This window comes from Bombus terrestris, chromosome 3, assembly GCF_910591885.1.
Source record: "Bombus terrestris chromosome 3, iyBomTerr1.2, whole genome shotgun sequence".
NCBI classification, from domain to species: Eukaryota; Metazoa; Arthropoda; class Insecta; order Hymenoptera; family Apidae; genus Bombus; species Bombus terrestris.
The window spans coordinates 9,048,904-9,065,726 of NC_063271.1; the positions used below are offsets into that span (position 1 = coordinate 9,048,904).

General features: G+C 30.9%; 2 protein-coding genes and 1 long non-coding RNA gene across 9 annotated transcripts in view; 2 read left to right on the forward strand and 1 right to left on the reverse strand.

The window, feature by feature from the left end:
* LOC100643192 (MORN repeat-containing protein 3) overlaps positions 1-540 on the forward strand; it is a 2,288-nt gene extending 1,748 nt beyond the window's left edge. For all 5 annotated transcript variants that reach the window (XM_020868517.2, XM_020868519.2, XM_020868516.2 and 2 more), the window contains one exon: positions 38-540. In XM_020868517.2, coding sequence (XP_020724176.1) covers positions 38-211 — 174 coding nt within the window. In that variant the 3' untranslated portion in view covers positions 212-540. The remainder of the gene's footprint in view (positions 1-37) is intronic.
* Positions 256-13,515, reverse strand: LOC100647015 (calcium release-activated calcium channel protein 1). The gene is given in 6 exon segments (XM_020868515.2): positions 256-1,655; positions 2,218-2,346; positions 3,054-3,116; positions 3,118-3,129; positions 5,253-5,446; positions 13,110-13,515. Coding segments are annotated over 6 exon segments (963 nt in total). The 5' UTR covers positions 13,144-13,515; the 3' UTR covers positions 256-1,124.
* LOC125384682 lies at positions 5,440-12,841 on the forward strand. Of its 3 annotated transcripts, none has more exons than XR_007223350.1 (4): positions 5,440-10,162; positions 10,388-10,797; positions 10,902-11,003; positions 11,075-12,841. It is a non-coding gene; the product is annotated as an uncharacterized LOC125384682 (long non-coding RNA). The 3 variants fall into 3 exon arrangements; XR_007223349.1 differs by having other exon boundaries at positions 10,388-10,475; positions 10,575-10,797; positions 10,902-12,841; XR_007223348.1 differs by having other exon boundaries at positions 10,902-12,841.
* Positions 13,516-16,823: the final 3,308 nt, after the last annotated feature.

The window sequence follows — 16,823 nt, forward strand, 5'->3', positions numbered from 1 at the left end:
TTTTATTCATTGATGATAATTTTTATTTGGTTCAAAGCTGCGAGTGATAACGGATATTAATAATTTTCAAGATACTTCGGAAACTATACATGATAACAAAAAGGGGGAATCCTTTTTCATTGAACCTTTTTGTAAGAGAGCATCGAAGCGTATAATTCCGAATATATGCGTGTCCATAAACACGTGCCCTTGTTTAAATTCCGTTTTATGAACATATATTCTTACAGTTTAAAATAACACATAATACAGAATGAGTCGATGTTATTTGTATAATTTATTCTAGCAAAAGTACTTCAATTTTGCATATATTTCTTTCTATCAACATATGTATACACGTATAAACCGTTTGTTCGCAATAAAAGCTATGTACAATAATTTAATTGCCGCTTCTTTAGCGGCGGCAGTAATTTTGTACAGACAGAGACAATAAGACTGAAAATTATTTTGTCTCCGCGTAAAAAGCTTTTCAAACGTTACTTGAGCACGGGACTTATTATGTGAAAAGAAATAAACGAACAACATACAAAGAACTGTGAATAATACCGCACGAGAGACATGTTTTCGAACAAAGTAATAATAAGTACATTCAATGCGAGCTAATCACGCATTGTCAATGGAAGATCAACATCCATTCAAGACTGTTGCTTTTTGAGCCATAGCTAAGGATACGTCATACAATAAATCTTATCGCATATCATTGCTCTTATAGGTTAAGTCGCTACGCGAGAAGGGGAATGTTTCACGTTTATACATACATATATCCTTTCAGCAAAAATTACTTTTCAGTACGTGTACAAATTCATTGCGATATGGTTAAACATTGGTAACAATATATCGCTTCGCTCGCTGAAAGAAACAGGTGTTCCCTTTCAAACTTGTCGTATGTAGGCGAATAAAAGTATTGAGAAATATTATATACAGTCATTTTTTATGCTTTCAATACAGTACCAGTCCTCATCTTCATAACCCATTCTAATCTATCGTTTGAATTGTTTTAATACGTAATAACATGTATAAGCTAAACAATGCAGCATATGCAGATAATTAGAGATTCATCATCCTCCACTTAGAGAGGTTATCACATTGTAAAAGTAACACAGATCATGGATTGTGCTTTACCGTATTCAGACTACGTGCGTCACGCCAGCGGTCTGTAGTAAATTCACACCATTTCTACCTTCAACGTCGGTTGACTCTATTTGTTCTTTAAGTAACTCCAGTTCTCTTATACCGGACACAGTGACTTCGTATTTGTGGGCCACTAAGCTCCGATAAAAATGTATCGCAAATGCGAGGAAGATTATTAGTACTGGTATTAACACGATACAAGCAGACCAAGCGGCCACTTGTGAAAAGTCATAGAACTTCACCCAACAAAGTATAGCAATTTCCAATAAAAATAGTAAAAGTCCTAGAAGTGTAGAAAACGCCCATGCCACTTCGATGTACCAGTGTAGGCGTTCGTGTGGAGATTCGTGTACTAAGCTTATGCTATGTAGATTGCATACAGCTTCGATGTTCGGCAAAATACACGTTGATATCATTAAAGCTAACATGTGAACCGCAACCAACAACGTAGTACACACGGCGAAGGCGATTAACATCTCTGAAGGTACTTTCGTATCGGAATTCAACTGTACTTCCACCATAGCTACCTATAAAGGAAAAATATCTATTTATTAATATCTATTAATATATATTAAAATGTGTATGGAATATTTAACAGTGAGTTTATAATCTGTGTAATGAAATTAATTGCTCAGAGTTATTTCCTTTATTGTTATATGCGATCGTCCTTTATAAAATAATTTTACAATATTTTTATGTAAAATTGATTCAATTCTAGACTAACTATTTATATATAAATTAAAAAATAAGTATTAACTTTACTGTATCCCTAAGTTTTAAGAAATTCTATTAATGCTAAATAATATTGCGGGGATATATCTCTTCCTGTTCCTGAACTCATTTTTAACAAATTATAATCTACGTTACTGGTATCAATATTCCTCCCTTGACTGTTCCCTTTGTTCCCTTTACTATTGTACTGTTATTATCACAATGTGAATTTATTAAGTCTGTTATTTTCTATAATGGAGAACAAAAAGCTAAAATCTCAAAAAAAAAGTATTGTTCTAAAGTTTTGGTAAGGTATAAAGTTTCAAAGGTATTTCAGATTACTGAAAAAGAGATTTATTAAAATATTCAGTTATGTACCATGGCAAAGCCGGAAAGTAGAGCAGACGTCTTGCTCGACGCTTTAAGTTTCGCTCGACTGAGCTGTAGTTTTCTCCAAGAGAGATAACCCGGCGTGTGAAGGCCATCTCCCGACTGCGACATCTTTGACTGGTTGACAGAAAAGAATAACAGACAATATAGAGGGATTATTAACATAACGTTTGTAAAATAGAATTGAATGGAAGCGAATGGTTGCATAATATGCTTAATCGAAAACAGTACGCTAACTTGTGTCTCAAGTATCGCGTGAGCATAGTGACCAATTATATGATTCAATTGAAACTTCACTGATTTATACTATAATGTTATAATTAATAATTATATTATATATTATATAATTATTGGTATATATATTACATATAATATACAATATATATTATATTGTATTGCCGTTTGTCTATTAAATTTTGTATCAGTAATTTTTTCCCCTTTAAAATTTAATTAAGAAATTTCACATCTTTAGGAAAATCAGAAAATTGTTATATGGGACACTGATTTTTACAAAATGTTTAGGAAGTTATAAATACAAAAGTTGATTCATGGAAAGCCTGTATGTTGAGTATTAGAATAAATTATTTTTAAATTTGAATCACAATGAAACTTACACGTAAGTATCCTAACTATGTTTGCCGTTTTGAAATAGCGGGAGACCAACAACGGTGGTATCCATTAGGCATTTCAGAATCGTGGTACACCGTCCGTATAGCAAAATCGTTGTTAAAAATACATCTAAGATAATTGCATATCTAGAGGTAATCAGCGTTTGGATAATTGGCGTTCAACTGTACAAACACGTAAGAAAGAAAGACACGTACCGAAAGTAGATGGCAACGTCGGTGCCAACGGGAGAGCTTGCCAAAAGTCCTGTGTAGGACAAAAAACCAACGGGTGCTGAACCAAACAAATAACAAGGAAAATTAATGGAAAGCCTCTAGATACAACGCAAGAGAGAGAGAGAGAGAGAAAGAGATTCATCTAAATATTGATAGATTGAATCTGTGGGAAATCTGGCAAGCGACAGTACGATATAGTCAAGTACAATACACCAATGAAAGAAAAATACAATCAGAAAATACAATCTTTCAACTAATTAGTAATTGTAGTAAATTGTTACAAAATGAAAATTTTTAATCTATATAAAATAAATCTAGAGAACAAAAAGATATTTCCTTTTTACATTTAACTTTTATATTTATATAAATAATTTATAACTATATATATAGTTCTTGTTCATTTAAATCAGTGGAGTAAAATTATGAATTGAGATTACGGTTAGTCTTGTACACAACATGTGTAATAAATCAATTCCTCTGAACATCGATTCACGCACATCCACAGTTAGTATACACATAATACTTTATACGCCAAGCTTCCGCTAACGTAAAGTTGTTTATACGTATTTCGTGTATGTCTGTATTTTATGTAAGTGAATTTGTTGCCGAGAATATGATTGTTAACGCGAGAATAATTATGCGATATAAATGATTATGTTTCATTATAAACTAAGGAAGCGACTGGTAGCGATATAATTTAAGAAACAGTTCCGATTGATCTTATCGGTATTTACAAGGATTCCTTGAACGTTAGATAATATTCAATTTTCTGCTTCTCTGTCGACAATATGAGTATCTTCCAGGTAAAGATCATCAACGACTCTCATGAGTTTTAATACGTAGTACTTTGTTCACCCGATCGTAAATCGTCAACGGAATTGAGTTTTAAGCAATGATATCAAGAGAGCATGATTTATCGAATCAAGGCGGACAACAAACAAAATGATCTCTGACGTTGGAGTTCAATTGAATAGCAAACACATGGAGTATTCAATATACGTTATTGTTTGTAATCATAAAGTCGACTGAATTTTATATTTCAATATTGGAGATTCTAGGGAGTTTTTATTAATTCTTAGTGAGATAGTAGACGCTTGGCAATTCTGACTAATAGAATATGGAGACAAACGTAGAATTATTCAAAGCGAATTGGTTTCATGGATATGTTAATATTATTATATACGTATAATACATGGACGTTTGTCTTATTAAGGAGATTCATAATTTAATACTCTGAGAACCGACTACTCTGACAAGCATATAGTCTGAATTCCCGTTTGTTTTTGGAGCGATTGAAATGATTCAAAGCGACCAATATTATATCTAATATATTAATAACGGTTTCGTATTATCTAAGCATTAATATCAGCAATTAATACTAGTAGATATATCGTCACCAAATATAGGCAGAATTAGCTGTAGTGGTACCAACAGTTTATTACGAATATCTCGAAAACTAAGCCTGAGCGGCGGTTATATGTATAGTAAAAAGTTTAAGTGTTGATTCCTACAAGGTATTAAAAAAACATCGGAATCATTGATAAGATATGTTAATGAGATATCGATAATTACCATGAATTCATATGATTGTATTATATATTTATTATTACCTCAATATGCTTTTTTAATTTTCTTAAACTATAAATGTCGTACTTTATCAGCGCGCTAGATGTCCATATGTTATACACATTAATACTAATATAGAACTCTTCAGATAATTCTACATCTTTTTTCCATGGAATTGTAATATATAAACAATTTCTTCTATTTTTAAATTATTTACAAACACAAACATTCATAACATAATCATAACATCTGTAATATCTAGAATACATTATTTGACTACCATGCGGAACGTTTGAAGTCTCTTCTACAGCACATCAAAAGTATCAATATTTATATTTCAGCGATAAGATTCGCTGGAATTGCTTGTAGTATCAAAGCCGGTTCAAAATGACCAAGCATCTGCCAATGCACGTGCGGGTGAACGATATAATCCTAATAAACGAGAAAATAAACGAAAAAGTTGTCGCAGGTGAAAATTGTATATGTAAAAACGTACATATAAGGTGTTATGGAAGAAGACTACGAGATAACCGTATAATATCTAGCGTAATACCCGGAGAGAGATAAAAAGGAAACGAACTGCGAGATCAAAGAGACAAGGGGAGAATTACCGACCTGACAGTTGTGAAACCGCTTATGGAAGCAGTGACCGTCAGCGTTGCGTAGATGTGTGCGTGCCACGTGTACGTGGATCGGTAAGTGCGAGGAGGGGAGTACTGCTCCGTCCTCCGCGCCAAACACTGAATTGCGTCCAGTGCTTGTCGACCATATGGACATCAGGCTTGATTCTTGCGTAGCTCTGATAAACGCTAAAACAAAAAAAGAACGTTACATTAGATTATATGTAGATTTTATAATAACGGTAACTAATTATTAAAATGCGGACATTTATACATTTATGAGAAATTTAAAAGTGCAAAACGTATACACAGAATGCATAGAATGTACAAAAGTATATAAAATATTGGATTGTTAGAAAAATTCGTAACGAGTGTTAAGAAACATTTAACTAGAATTAGACTTTCTATCATCTTTTCCTTTCTTACGTATGAATTCATTCAAATAGCTTTTATAGGATTCCAGAGTATTTCACGAATTTTGTAAGTTATGAGATATTTCAAATAAAGTCTATACTACATTGTAAATTTAGAAAAATATAATATCTATATAAAATTATAACGTATTAAATATAGGTCTCTATCAAAAATTATAATATGATTTTAATCAGCTATGAAACAAAATTTAATAAATGCTATGTTACATTGTGTAACGAGTTAATGATATACCTGAAATTTAACTTTGGAATCTTTATATATGAACAATATGCATAGATTAAATTTATTTCAATGCACTTAGCAAGGAATTATGTCAACTAAGAATCAACTTTTCATGACACGTGCATATTTTCTGTATAACATTCTATATGCGAGAACACACCTTAATGCTGTGAATGACATGTTTTTAAAGAGAGAAAGTGAATGGAGAAACTGGTTTCGGCGGGACAATTATTTCTTGACTCGTGATAACGTTGACCCAATCGTTTTTACTCCTTACATTTATGCTTTTTTCATTTTATTACCATATTCATTGCTTCTTTCAGTCGGCTATTTGTACTGCGCATTGTTGGAAAAAAGTCTAGCGGAGCGGCACAGGGACAAGGAAGCTACTGCGCTGTATTGTTTGCCGTCTCGCGTTGTTGTATTATTTTACTTGTATTAGATCGTCCAAAAAGTTTCTTTCGCTTTATAAGGAAATAATGGATGCACAGCATTTTCCGTTTTATATTATTTTATCGAATTACATATGATCCATTTTGTTCAAAAATCAAAATAAAGATCACAACGTTCGACAGATTAGTTTTCACATTTGTATAAAGATGCGTCGTTGTAAAAGACGTGTCTGTAAAAGAAAGACACTTTTCGGACAACCTAATATATGTAACACTTTCGGGTAGTACGCGTGCTTATCTTTATGATTGTACTGAGTCTATACGAAATAACGTTAATCTTCCCTTCATACAGTAGCTCACAAAAGTATTTAAACAGTTATTGAAACTTTTTATAGATATACTATGTGTGTTATACGAAAAATTTTGAAATTTCATTAACACTGTAACAAGAGTCGATTATGATGATCATGCTGTTAAAGTTTGAAACAAATCTGAAAAAATGCATAGAAGTTACTAAATGTTTAATGCAAGTATATATATTTACTTATATATATATATCTTGCAGAAATCACAAAAATGTTTATATAGTCAATTATCTATTAATATACCTAATATTGAGACATAAGCTTCATTGGTAATATTGGTAATATTGGTAATATTGGTAATATTGGTAAGCCTAAATATTTAATAGGATCATTTTGAACATTTATCAGCTACTTATGCTACGTATTAATCTTTTACTAAATGTGTGATATTTACGCAGTAAATGCATGTACTTGCATATAAATTTTCAGATTGATCCTAAATATGATGAATATAATCAAGACAGTTGCATATCATTACAGTGTTAATGAAATTGCAAAATATTTTATATAACATATACGATATGAACATAAAAGTTTCGTAAATACGTACATACTTTGTTCAGATATCTTAGGTGAACTATTATATGATAGTGTATATAACCTTCATTGTTGGACGGTCAATTAACGCCTTCGAGAAATAAAGTTCTCACTTCAACTTTACGTTCACAGTGACCGTGCAAGATGTAGGAGACATGGAACGAGGAAAAAATAAGATTTAATTTAAAGAGATTTTGAATCTCGTCTGTATCATTTCCAACGGTCGTTAATAGCAATCGAATGATGGGGGCGCTGCACGCACAACGTTCTCTTTCATTTACGCGCTATTAAGCAAACGATACATTTCCCGCTATCTTTTTGATCTAAACGCCACATAAAGGCCCGAGTATTGAGATACAAAAGTAATGTTTTCTTTTTTCCATCTCATAGTTATCAATCGAACTGATTCAGTAATTGGTGTATTTTCGTTTCGCTGGGTCATTGTACCAAGTAAAATCGTCACAGATATATCGTAGCTAAAAATACGTTGGTACTTAAAAAGATAAGTAGCATTTCGGGTAAAAATAACTCAAACCAAAATTATCTATTGAAAACGAGAAATAAAGAGACAGTTACTTAATAGATAGGATGCTTCTCGTAACTGGACCAAGGCATAATTTTAAAATATGTAATAAGCAATACACGAAGCTTTCATTGAGCAAAATTAAATGTTTTCGCGTAGTGCGTCATGTGATTATACAGAAGTGAAGGTGTTTCGAAGATTTCAAAGTAATCTCCATTTTTTAAAATTGTATATGCTTCCATATACAGTCCATTTGACTGGTGATTTATTTTAGTGAGTTCCAGAGACCAATTATGTACTTGCATATGAAACTAGTTTTTTTCGCGTAACTATTCCCGCTAATTCAACCTTGACTGTGGCGTTGCTGAACAAAAAAAAAAAAAAAAAAAAAAAAAGTTTGTGGAGATTGGTTCAAGATAAACAACGAGAGAAAAAGAGATTCTTCTCCAAGCACTTCGACAATGTTATTTTTTTTCAAATTATAAACATGCTCAAAGGTATTCGAACTATGTTCCTCTTTATAAATATCGAAAGATAACTTCAGCAACGAATTATATACGTACTACAATGTTTGGATCTTTTCATATCTGAATTGCAAATGTAGTATATAGTGTACATTAATCATCAGAGGTCTATCAATGGGTACAAAGTATAACTGTATCTTGTAAAAAAGTGTATGGCATTGGTTAGGTAAATTGGATAAAAATCGTGGATTTCAAATATACATTTGAAAATAAGAATAAACCAGATGCTATACTGATTCTAATTATACATTTATATTTGTTCTATACTATTCTCATTATCTGTTTCAGAGGCAGCGAAAAAATCAAATGAATTCTAATAATGCTCTTGAAATTAATTCATAGATTGTCATAAATATAAAAAGAAAAGTTCTTTTAGGTATAGAAAATAAAAAGAGAAATTCCTTTAGGTATAGTTTCCTATAAATGTCTATTGGAAACACTTGCAATGAAATTTTCCGTAAAAAGACCATAACGAATTGCCTACAATGCCATTGGGTATGTTGCAACTAATATAGTTCAGAGATACGTGCCAATATCACTAAAAATACAGGGACCGTAGAACGCATAGAGAGCTTGCTGTTACGGCTCACACACGAAATTAAATATTCACGCTGCTAAATCAGAGTGATATATAAGTTGTTACTTGCAAAAAATGACTAACATAATCTGATACGTCCGAGGAATACCTACATCACGCCATTATGCACGAATATGCACGAGATTAACAAATTGCCGGGAACTTTGCGCTAGCATGTTCGTGTGAGTTATGAATACCCATAAGATAAAGAATAGATACAGTGAGTCACAAACATTTATATACACTAAAAGCACTCTTTGCCGTTTTTCATGTTTATATCTTAATATAATCTGAAATTTTTTTGGTATATTGATGTATTTCTAGAAAGAATTAAAGAGATATAAAAGTATTGTAACTTATAAAAGTTCAAGGATGCCATGTAAGAAATTACAACCTTAAATTTTATCAATACAGGATCGATAAGATTGCAGGCCGTTAGTAATGTATATCAAGAAGATATACCTATGAGAGATTAATTTAATATTTAATATCTGTTTTATGATTTCATATAGATATAACAGGCGTATATATTCTTTTGTGAGATTGTATTTTGTATTATTTTTTTACCTCCTGAAGGATTGTGTTATTTTTCCAAATATGTATTTGGCTCTATTAATACAAAATTTAATTTGAAACAAAATTGCTGGAGCTAATGTCTTCATTTTTATGTAAAAGATGTATGTGTACTTTTGTTACTAACTGTACATCGTGTTAAAATGAAATACAGGAGAAGTATTAAGCAAAAGTTTAAAAATATGATATCATCATAAAATATAGAGTCTATTGTGACATAAAATAAGAAAAAGAGGAAATTGAGATTATTTCTTTATGCATAGTTTAGCTCAACAAGTTGAACTAAAAACAAGGAAAAGAAAACCGTATAAATATAAATAATTGTTAGGTGAAATTAAATGAATTTAATTCATTCACATTCATATACAAAGCAGCAGACATATGCCGATGAATAATTATAAATGTGCAACTGTATTTACCATTTTGGAGCAGTTTGGAGGAGTGTGCGTTTGAACGCGCGAACTCATAACGAAGATCAACAATCTACACTCTTCACGGAATAAAGGAAAAAAAAATAAGAAGAATCAGATGAAAAAGCACTTTTCGAGGAGAAGACACCAGTATTTAGTCTAATATTACGATAATGAAAAGATTGGATAACGAAATATGTACTTGGCATACAACTAAATTATGTTAAATGACAGCGGTGAAAGACACCAGTATACTGAATAAGAACGCCGCGAAACGGCATCGACAAACATCAACGACAAACCACGAAGTTAGCCGACGATCGCCGAACATTTTCGGTCATCTGTGGGTAAGTTAGATTAATTGTTCGAAAGAACTTATAATTGAATAACATATGTAAATTAGATGCAAATTCCTTATTGCGTATGATTATTAATAAATCACAATATATATCTATCTAAATATTACTATTTAATATATTTTATTTAATTAACTTATATACTATATACAATTAACATTATATTAACAAACATCTTAATATTAATAATACATAAATAAAATTCTTTTTTGTCAGATTCTTAAAACTATGATTTTAAGATGACTACATGTTATATATATCTTATACGATATCCAAATGATGAATGTGAATGAAATTTGCTTATGTAAGTTATTGATGACTTTAAACAGGTTTTTATAGCGTTATAATAAAACCTTCTCTCCTATGCTAAAGATTATATACTTATGATTTCCCTTCCATTTAGATCAGTTATTTTCAAATGAAGATATATTACAAGAATCGCGTGTATTTGATTTGAGGAATAAAGAGACGCATTTTGAAAGAATGAAAAGATCATTATTTCCAATGCAGTGAATAAATCAGTATAATAAATCAGGAACAGGATTTTCATTAGATATCATAAATAAAGTTCTTTTAAATTTAAAATTGCATACCCATTATGGGAAACATAGGTTTCAAGTTATACAGTACGTATTTATTTATTTTTTAACGTTAATTTTTAATTATATATAAACATAATATCTATTAGTTTCACTTAATTTTTCTTAAATGTATTTTCGGAATTTTTAAGGATTTTCGAAGATAAACTGAAAGCAATCACGTATCTTCTTGCAACAGCAATTGCAACAGTTTCGTTTACATCATACATCTACATCAAAGAACGGGTGAAAATGTAAACTAATATTTGACCAATGTTAAAACAAATTTATCGTCCTTTTAACGATTTGTAAACATTTTTAACAGCTTAAATTTTGTAACTACGTATAAAAGACTCATCAAGCGGATAATAGAAAAACATATACAGTAGCTATAAATTGCACAGAAAGTTAATTTATGATATAGAAATTTTGGAAAGCTTCATTCTGAAATACAATACAAGGCTCATAGAGAAGTTATAGGCGCGAAATAATTTCCGCTAAAGAAAACTGGGGAGCAATATAGCTGGTAGGTAATTTTACTTATGGGCTTCTCCTCATGGCAAGCGTCCAGGATCATTTCCATCGAAGAGAAACGCGTCGCCCGCAGTCATGGTCAGGGTATCCCTAACCTACTTGCATTGCTACCGACTGATCTATTTAAAACCTGATCCCTACAGTGAAAATTCACTTTGAAATGAAACTGTTCACTTGTTTTGATATTACCCTCGCTTCGACCGACATCAGGCTCGTTGATAAATTTCTGATCATAAACAAATATAATATACTCAGAATTAATATACTCTTTTATATAATTGTCTAGAAAATTATCTGGATGATTATTTATAAACTTATTTATTATCTACCACTACTATTATTTAATTAATCATAGAAGTAAACATTACCTAAAAATTTGCCTACAGAGATTTTGACGAACCTGTCCTTGATCGAAACAAAAACTCTTAACTGCGAGATTGATTTACAAGAAACCGTTCCAATATAAGGCACCTAAGCTTGATTTATCGCAGTTCGCAGGAATTCCGCCTGAAAAATCAATCGCTTCGAGGGAACGACAATTTTAGAATACATTCTTATACCGTTTTAAAGATATCCAATAATAACCATGGAAAAATATTTTAATCCCTAGATATAAAATTTACTTAGCTAAATATAAAATTGTAAAGTTTCACGCAACTTATCCGCTTTTGTTCTCTACTATTTTACCCAACATCTTAGAGGATTATTATATTGACTACAAATTAGATAAGCCAACAAGGAGCATATTTCGCAGGAGCAAAAGGGTTTCATGATATAGTTGAAACAATTAATTAGTCGGCAATGCACATTGAAGAAGTGTGATGCGCGTAGAGATTAATTGCAAGAAATCGTACCGAGTTGTTAAGCCCATTACCTCGAGATATGAATGTCCTAGAATCTCAATTAATAACGTCATTCGTTTGTGCGCCGCCTTTTCGTTATAGAATTTCTGCGAATTTTCAATGGGAAGTTCTTATTTTCTTATTATTGCATTCCTCGTGTTCATAACAAATTATTCACGGTATCCTGTTATTACTTGGGAATCATTGACTGCACGCCGGTTTCTATACAAATTTATAAATATAGCAATGTCGGATGATTGGATCTAGGAAATTCTACATTTTTTTTTGGATAGTATTTTTATCACGGAATGATAAAAAATTGTAATATGGTAGAATTAGAAGAACAAAATAGAAGAATTAATTACAGAAGAATATTATAGATTTCACTAATGAAATATTAATAATATCATATATGTAACATTGTAATCATGAAATCGTTAAATAAAAAAGATACTGTTGATAGTCATGTATATTAACTCTAAGGTGATAAGGGAGATGAGCATATATGATCAATAATTTGTAGAACTTTCGTAATTGTTAAAGAACAAAACGAATAGCAGCAAGTAGGCGTACGTTACATCATGGCAAATACATAATACCATGTTGTTATCGTCGAAATAAGGAGAGTGAAGAAAGTTTCGTAACAATATTTTTTCAAGGTAGATTTTATATCATGAAACATATAGCCTGAATAAAATATAACTTAAATTTGCAAAATAAACCATCAAAAATTCCATTCGAGTTTTATTTCAACTTAAGATCCTTACTATAATTTAATGTTTTATTGAATTCGAACAATCTCTAATATTCCAGGTATTCGAAATGAATATGTACGTGTAAAAGTAAAAAACTAAGTCGATCACGTACGTATGTATCTATAACTTTCTAATACTGAATTCGTTATATACAAAACATCAATATTTATTCTAAAGAATGTGCAAAAATAGAAGAATAGAAAAATTATGAATTCGCCGAATCACTTACAAGAACCGTACTCAGCTCGTCGACGGGTTTCCATGTTAATAAGCAGCACACTATTTAATCTAGAAATTCCAATAATTTAGCACCAATAGCTCTTTAGAATTTCTTACCAGAAAGCACATACAAACGACACAAGAAAATTGTTTCTGCTCTTCGAGCGAGTGAAGAAGCACTTTCTTCGTCACTTGTCAAGATCTTTATCTAAATTCCCACTCGCGACTCGACTTTATCATGACATTAGTAAGCCGGTAGATATCTGTTTGTTTATTTTCCTTGGCTTAATATCATTTGTTTCTACAATTACAATAATTCTGTAATTTTACGAAACTCGATTGTGCATTCATGTTCCTCGGCAGACAACTATGGAATACGAACGAAAACTGATTGCGTGCGTGAGACGGCGCTAACTGTATCACTGGATCGCTTCGATAAATTATATTTATCCTCCTCGGTTTAGACGACAATGTGTCCCCACTCGGGAGCGGGAACATAACATGGACACACCCTTTCACCCGAAGATGGGATGAACGATGGAAAATCACGGAAGATTAAAAGGATTGAACGAGAGGAATGCCAGATGTGTCCAATATCGTTGGATGTTATCGTACACATGTTGTACTTAACTAATCACAGTACGGTGTGGAGTATCTCGTTTCAGAGAGTTCGAGAGAAAGGTATCCTTTTAAGAACTAGACTTTCCTACCTTTCGATATTTCCTACGGAACAATGTCGCCCAATGTTCAGTTTTCCCGAAACTATTTTTTCCAATAATTTTCACGCGACAAACTTTGAGATATGGTATGACTGTGTTATATGATATGCTGATGTGTAGATGTTGGATGGAATAATGTGGAGATGTTTCTGGAAACATAGTTGAAATAATGTTAAGTGTTAGTCTTGGTCTTATAACTGTATTTTATGTCTTTAAAATTACTAAATATGTACTTCTTGTTTATACTTGTTATGTAATATGTTGATATGTAGATCTTGGATGAAGAGGAATGGACAGGTTACTGACTAGAGAATTAGTCGTGTTTGTGACTTTAGAATTATATTTGATGTTTTCTAAATTATTAAATAATTCATTGTTTATGGACGCCGAACTCTGTTATATTATGTATATGATATTATAATTATATTTAATATGTAAGATATATTGAATGAAATTATACGATGAGAATCTATTGTCAATATTGATATTTATCAATATTAGACGAAACGTGGATCAAAAAAGAAATCAGTATGACCATTGATTGATCAATTCTAGAGAAAGATATATTTATAATAAAGAGATGTTAAAATAAGTGCGAAGAATAAATCAATCTTATTCAAACTTTAAAATATATTAAATTTTTTAACAAAATTATTACAATTTTAATAAAATCAAAAAAGATATCCAAATTTAGAATAAGTGCCACTGTTTCGGGTCATTGGCTTTCAAGGTATAAACACAAACGTTCTCAGCTTTATTTCCGTGTAGAACCTTGACTTAATTTTCTGCATTCAATGGTATGTACACACGGATTCCTTATGTAATTCAAAGTCAAGAAGGTACGACTTCCTTCCAGACTAATTTTCTGCTTGGTAAATTTCCCGATAAAAATAATTATGCCATCAATTATTTAAAAACTCGAAAAAAGGTAAAATTATAATCCTTTTTATAGTAATGAATTTTTCTAATAGCATATATGTAATAATAAATTGTAATGATAATATTCTATACTTATATCTATTATACATGAAGAAATCGAAAAAACACATATTATGATATTATTTCTTATATAAACTTAAAGAATGTGTGAATGTTTATTCACTACTTTTGAAATAATGTAAGAAAATATTCAATTGGACAAGTGAAAGAATTAGCATGTTAATATCTTGAATAAACATGATACATCAATAGTGCAAGTGACGTAAATAAATGAAACTAATCGAATATAAAATGAACGCATTGAAAAATGAAATTTTAATAGATTCCAATATGTTACTATACATTCATTTAAGGTGCCAGTTTATTTTTTATAATATTAAAATATCAAAAAAATTTGTATTAAGCAATACTTTGGAAATTTCTATTTTCTCGAAAACTAGTTGAAAAAAATTTTTTTCTATATTTGCGATTTATCTTTCTTATACGTAAAATACGTATTTCCGGTACTATTTCTTAGACATGGAAATATTTATATATATAATAATATAATACATACATAATATAATTTTATTATACTATATTAGCATTTTATATAATATAAACGTAACTACGTTTATATAATTCTTATTGTTAGAAATTATAAGCTACAAGTTACTGGTACTGATAAATTATCTTACTAGCAATAAAACAAACAAAGTTGTACGAATGTTATCTGTTTGATGTATGTAGATTAAAGGAAATGACTGTCATAAACAATTATTTAGAAAACTATTCTATTTTAAAACTAACAATTATTTAGAAAACAATAAAAATAGTGTAATACTTAAAATATAATCGAATATGACAGCTAACTTGTAATTGATAGAATTTAATTGCAGTACATGTATTATATGTATAGTATTGCACGTATATATATATTTACTATATGTATTTATCGTATTTGTTGTAAAGAAAGTTAATTATTACTAATAACGAGTAACTTGTAACTTGTAACCTGTAAAATTTCACAAATGACATTATTGTGTAAGAAGCTTCAGAGTATAATCAACAGTATAATATAATTTTAAGAAGTCACTTACTTGAGAAGACAGCGATCGAAAATGTTTAACCTCGATACTGGTGAATGTGTTCTATTATACGGTGTATTTCCCTGTCGAAATTTATGCCGGCACGAAACGCCGATAATGTATCGTTTGAAACGAATCTGCATTCTTTGATGCAGGCGCGACCGAATAGCTACAATTGCATGAATCACTTCCTCCACGCTAATTAACAAGAATACAGATATTTCAGATTGATAATATTACATTTAATTGATGAAAATCCTCATAGGAAATGGTATATCACTTAACATTCTACGCCATAACGAACTGGACGAATCCGATACGATGAGTCGAATCTATGCACCTTGTCTCTGGTCGAACGCGAGAGATCGATCGAGGTTGAATGCCGGTGATAGTCAATATTTCCAACAGGTAACTTCAGAACCCTTCGACAGATGGTGCGAACAGTGCTTTAAAATGGTGGCATGAAATTTAATTTCATTTTTTTTCTCCACGATCGACAATTTTGCTTATAATAGAATTTATGATCTACAAATTTGCTTATAATAGAATTTATGAATTTATATAAATAAATATGGTAATCGCAAATCTAAGATTATCGAAGATTATGATGTTAAAAGTATTTGTACAGCACTGTATTTATTACTAATATTTACATGCTAATCAATTAGATCTAAGTACAGGGTTATCTACGATTCATTATCCAAATTTTAAATTACATTGTAAAAAAAATATTCGGATCGTTAGGTATAAAAAATATTGAACAAAGTAGAAAAAGTGTCGAAAAATGCAAATAGTGTCATTGTACATATTTGATTATTTTTCAAGGAAACACCATGCGCATAGTGTTCGGTGATACCAAACTCCCCCTGTGTTATAGCCTATAACTAACTCTAGTTCTAGTAGCAGCTCACAGATGGCGCATGCCATGTTTTAATTGTAGTAGTAAACCTACAAGTTGCTATTTTCTAAGTTCTCGCGAGCGCGGGTTCTTAAGTGGAT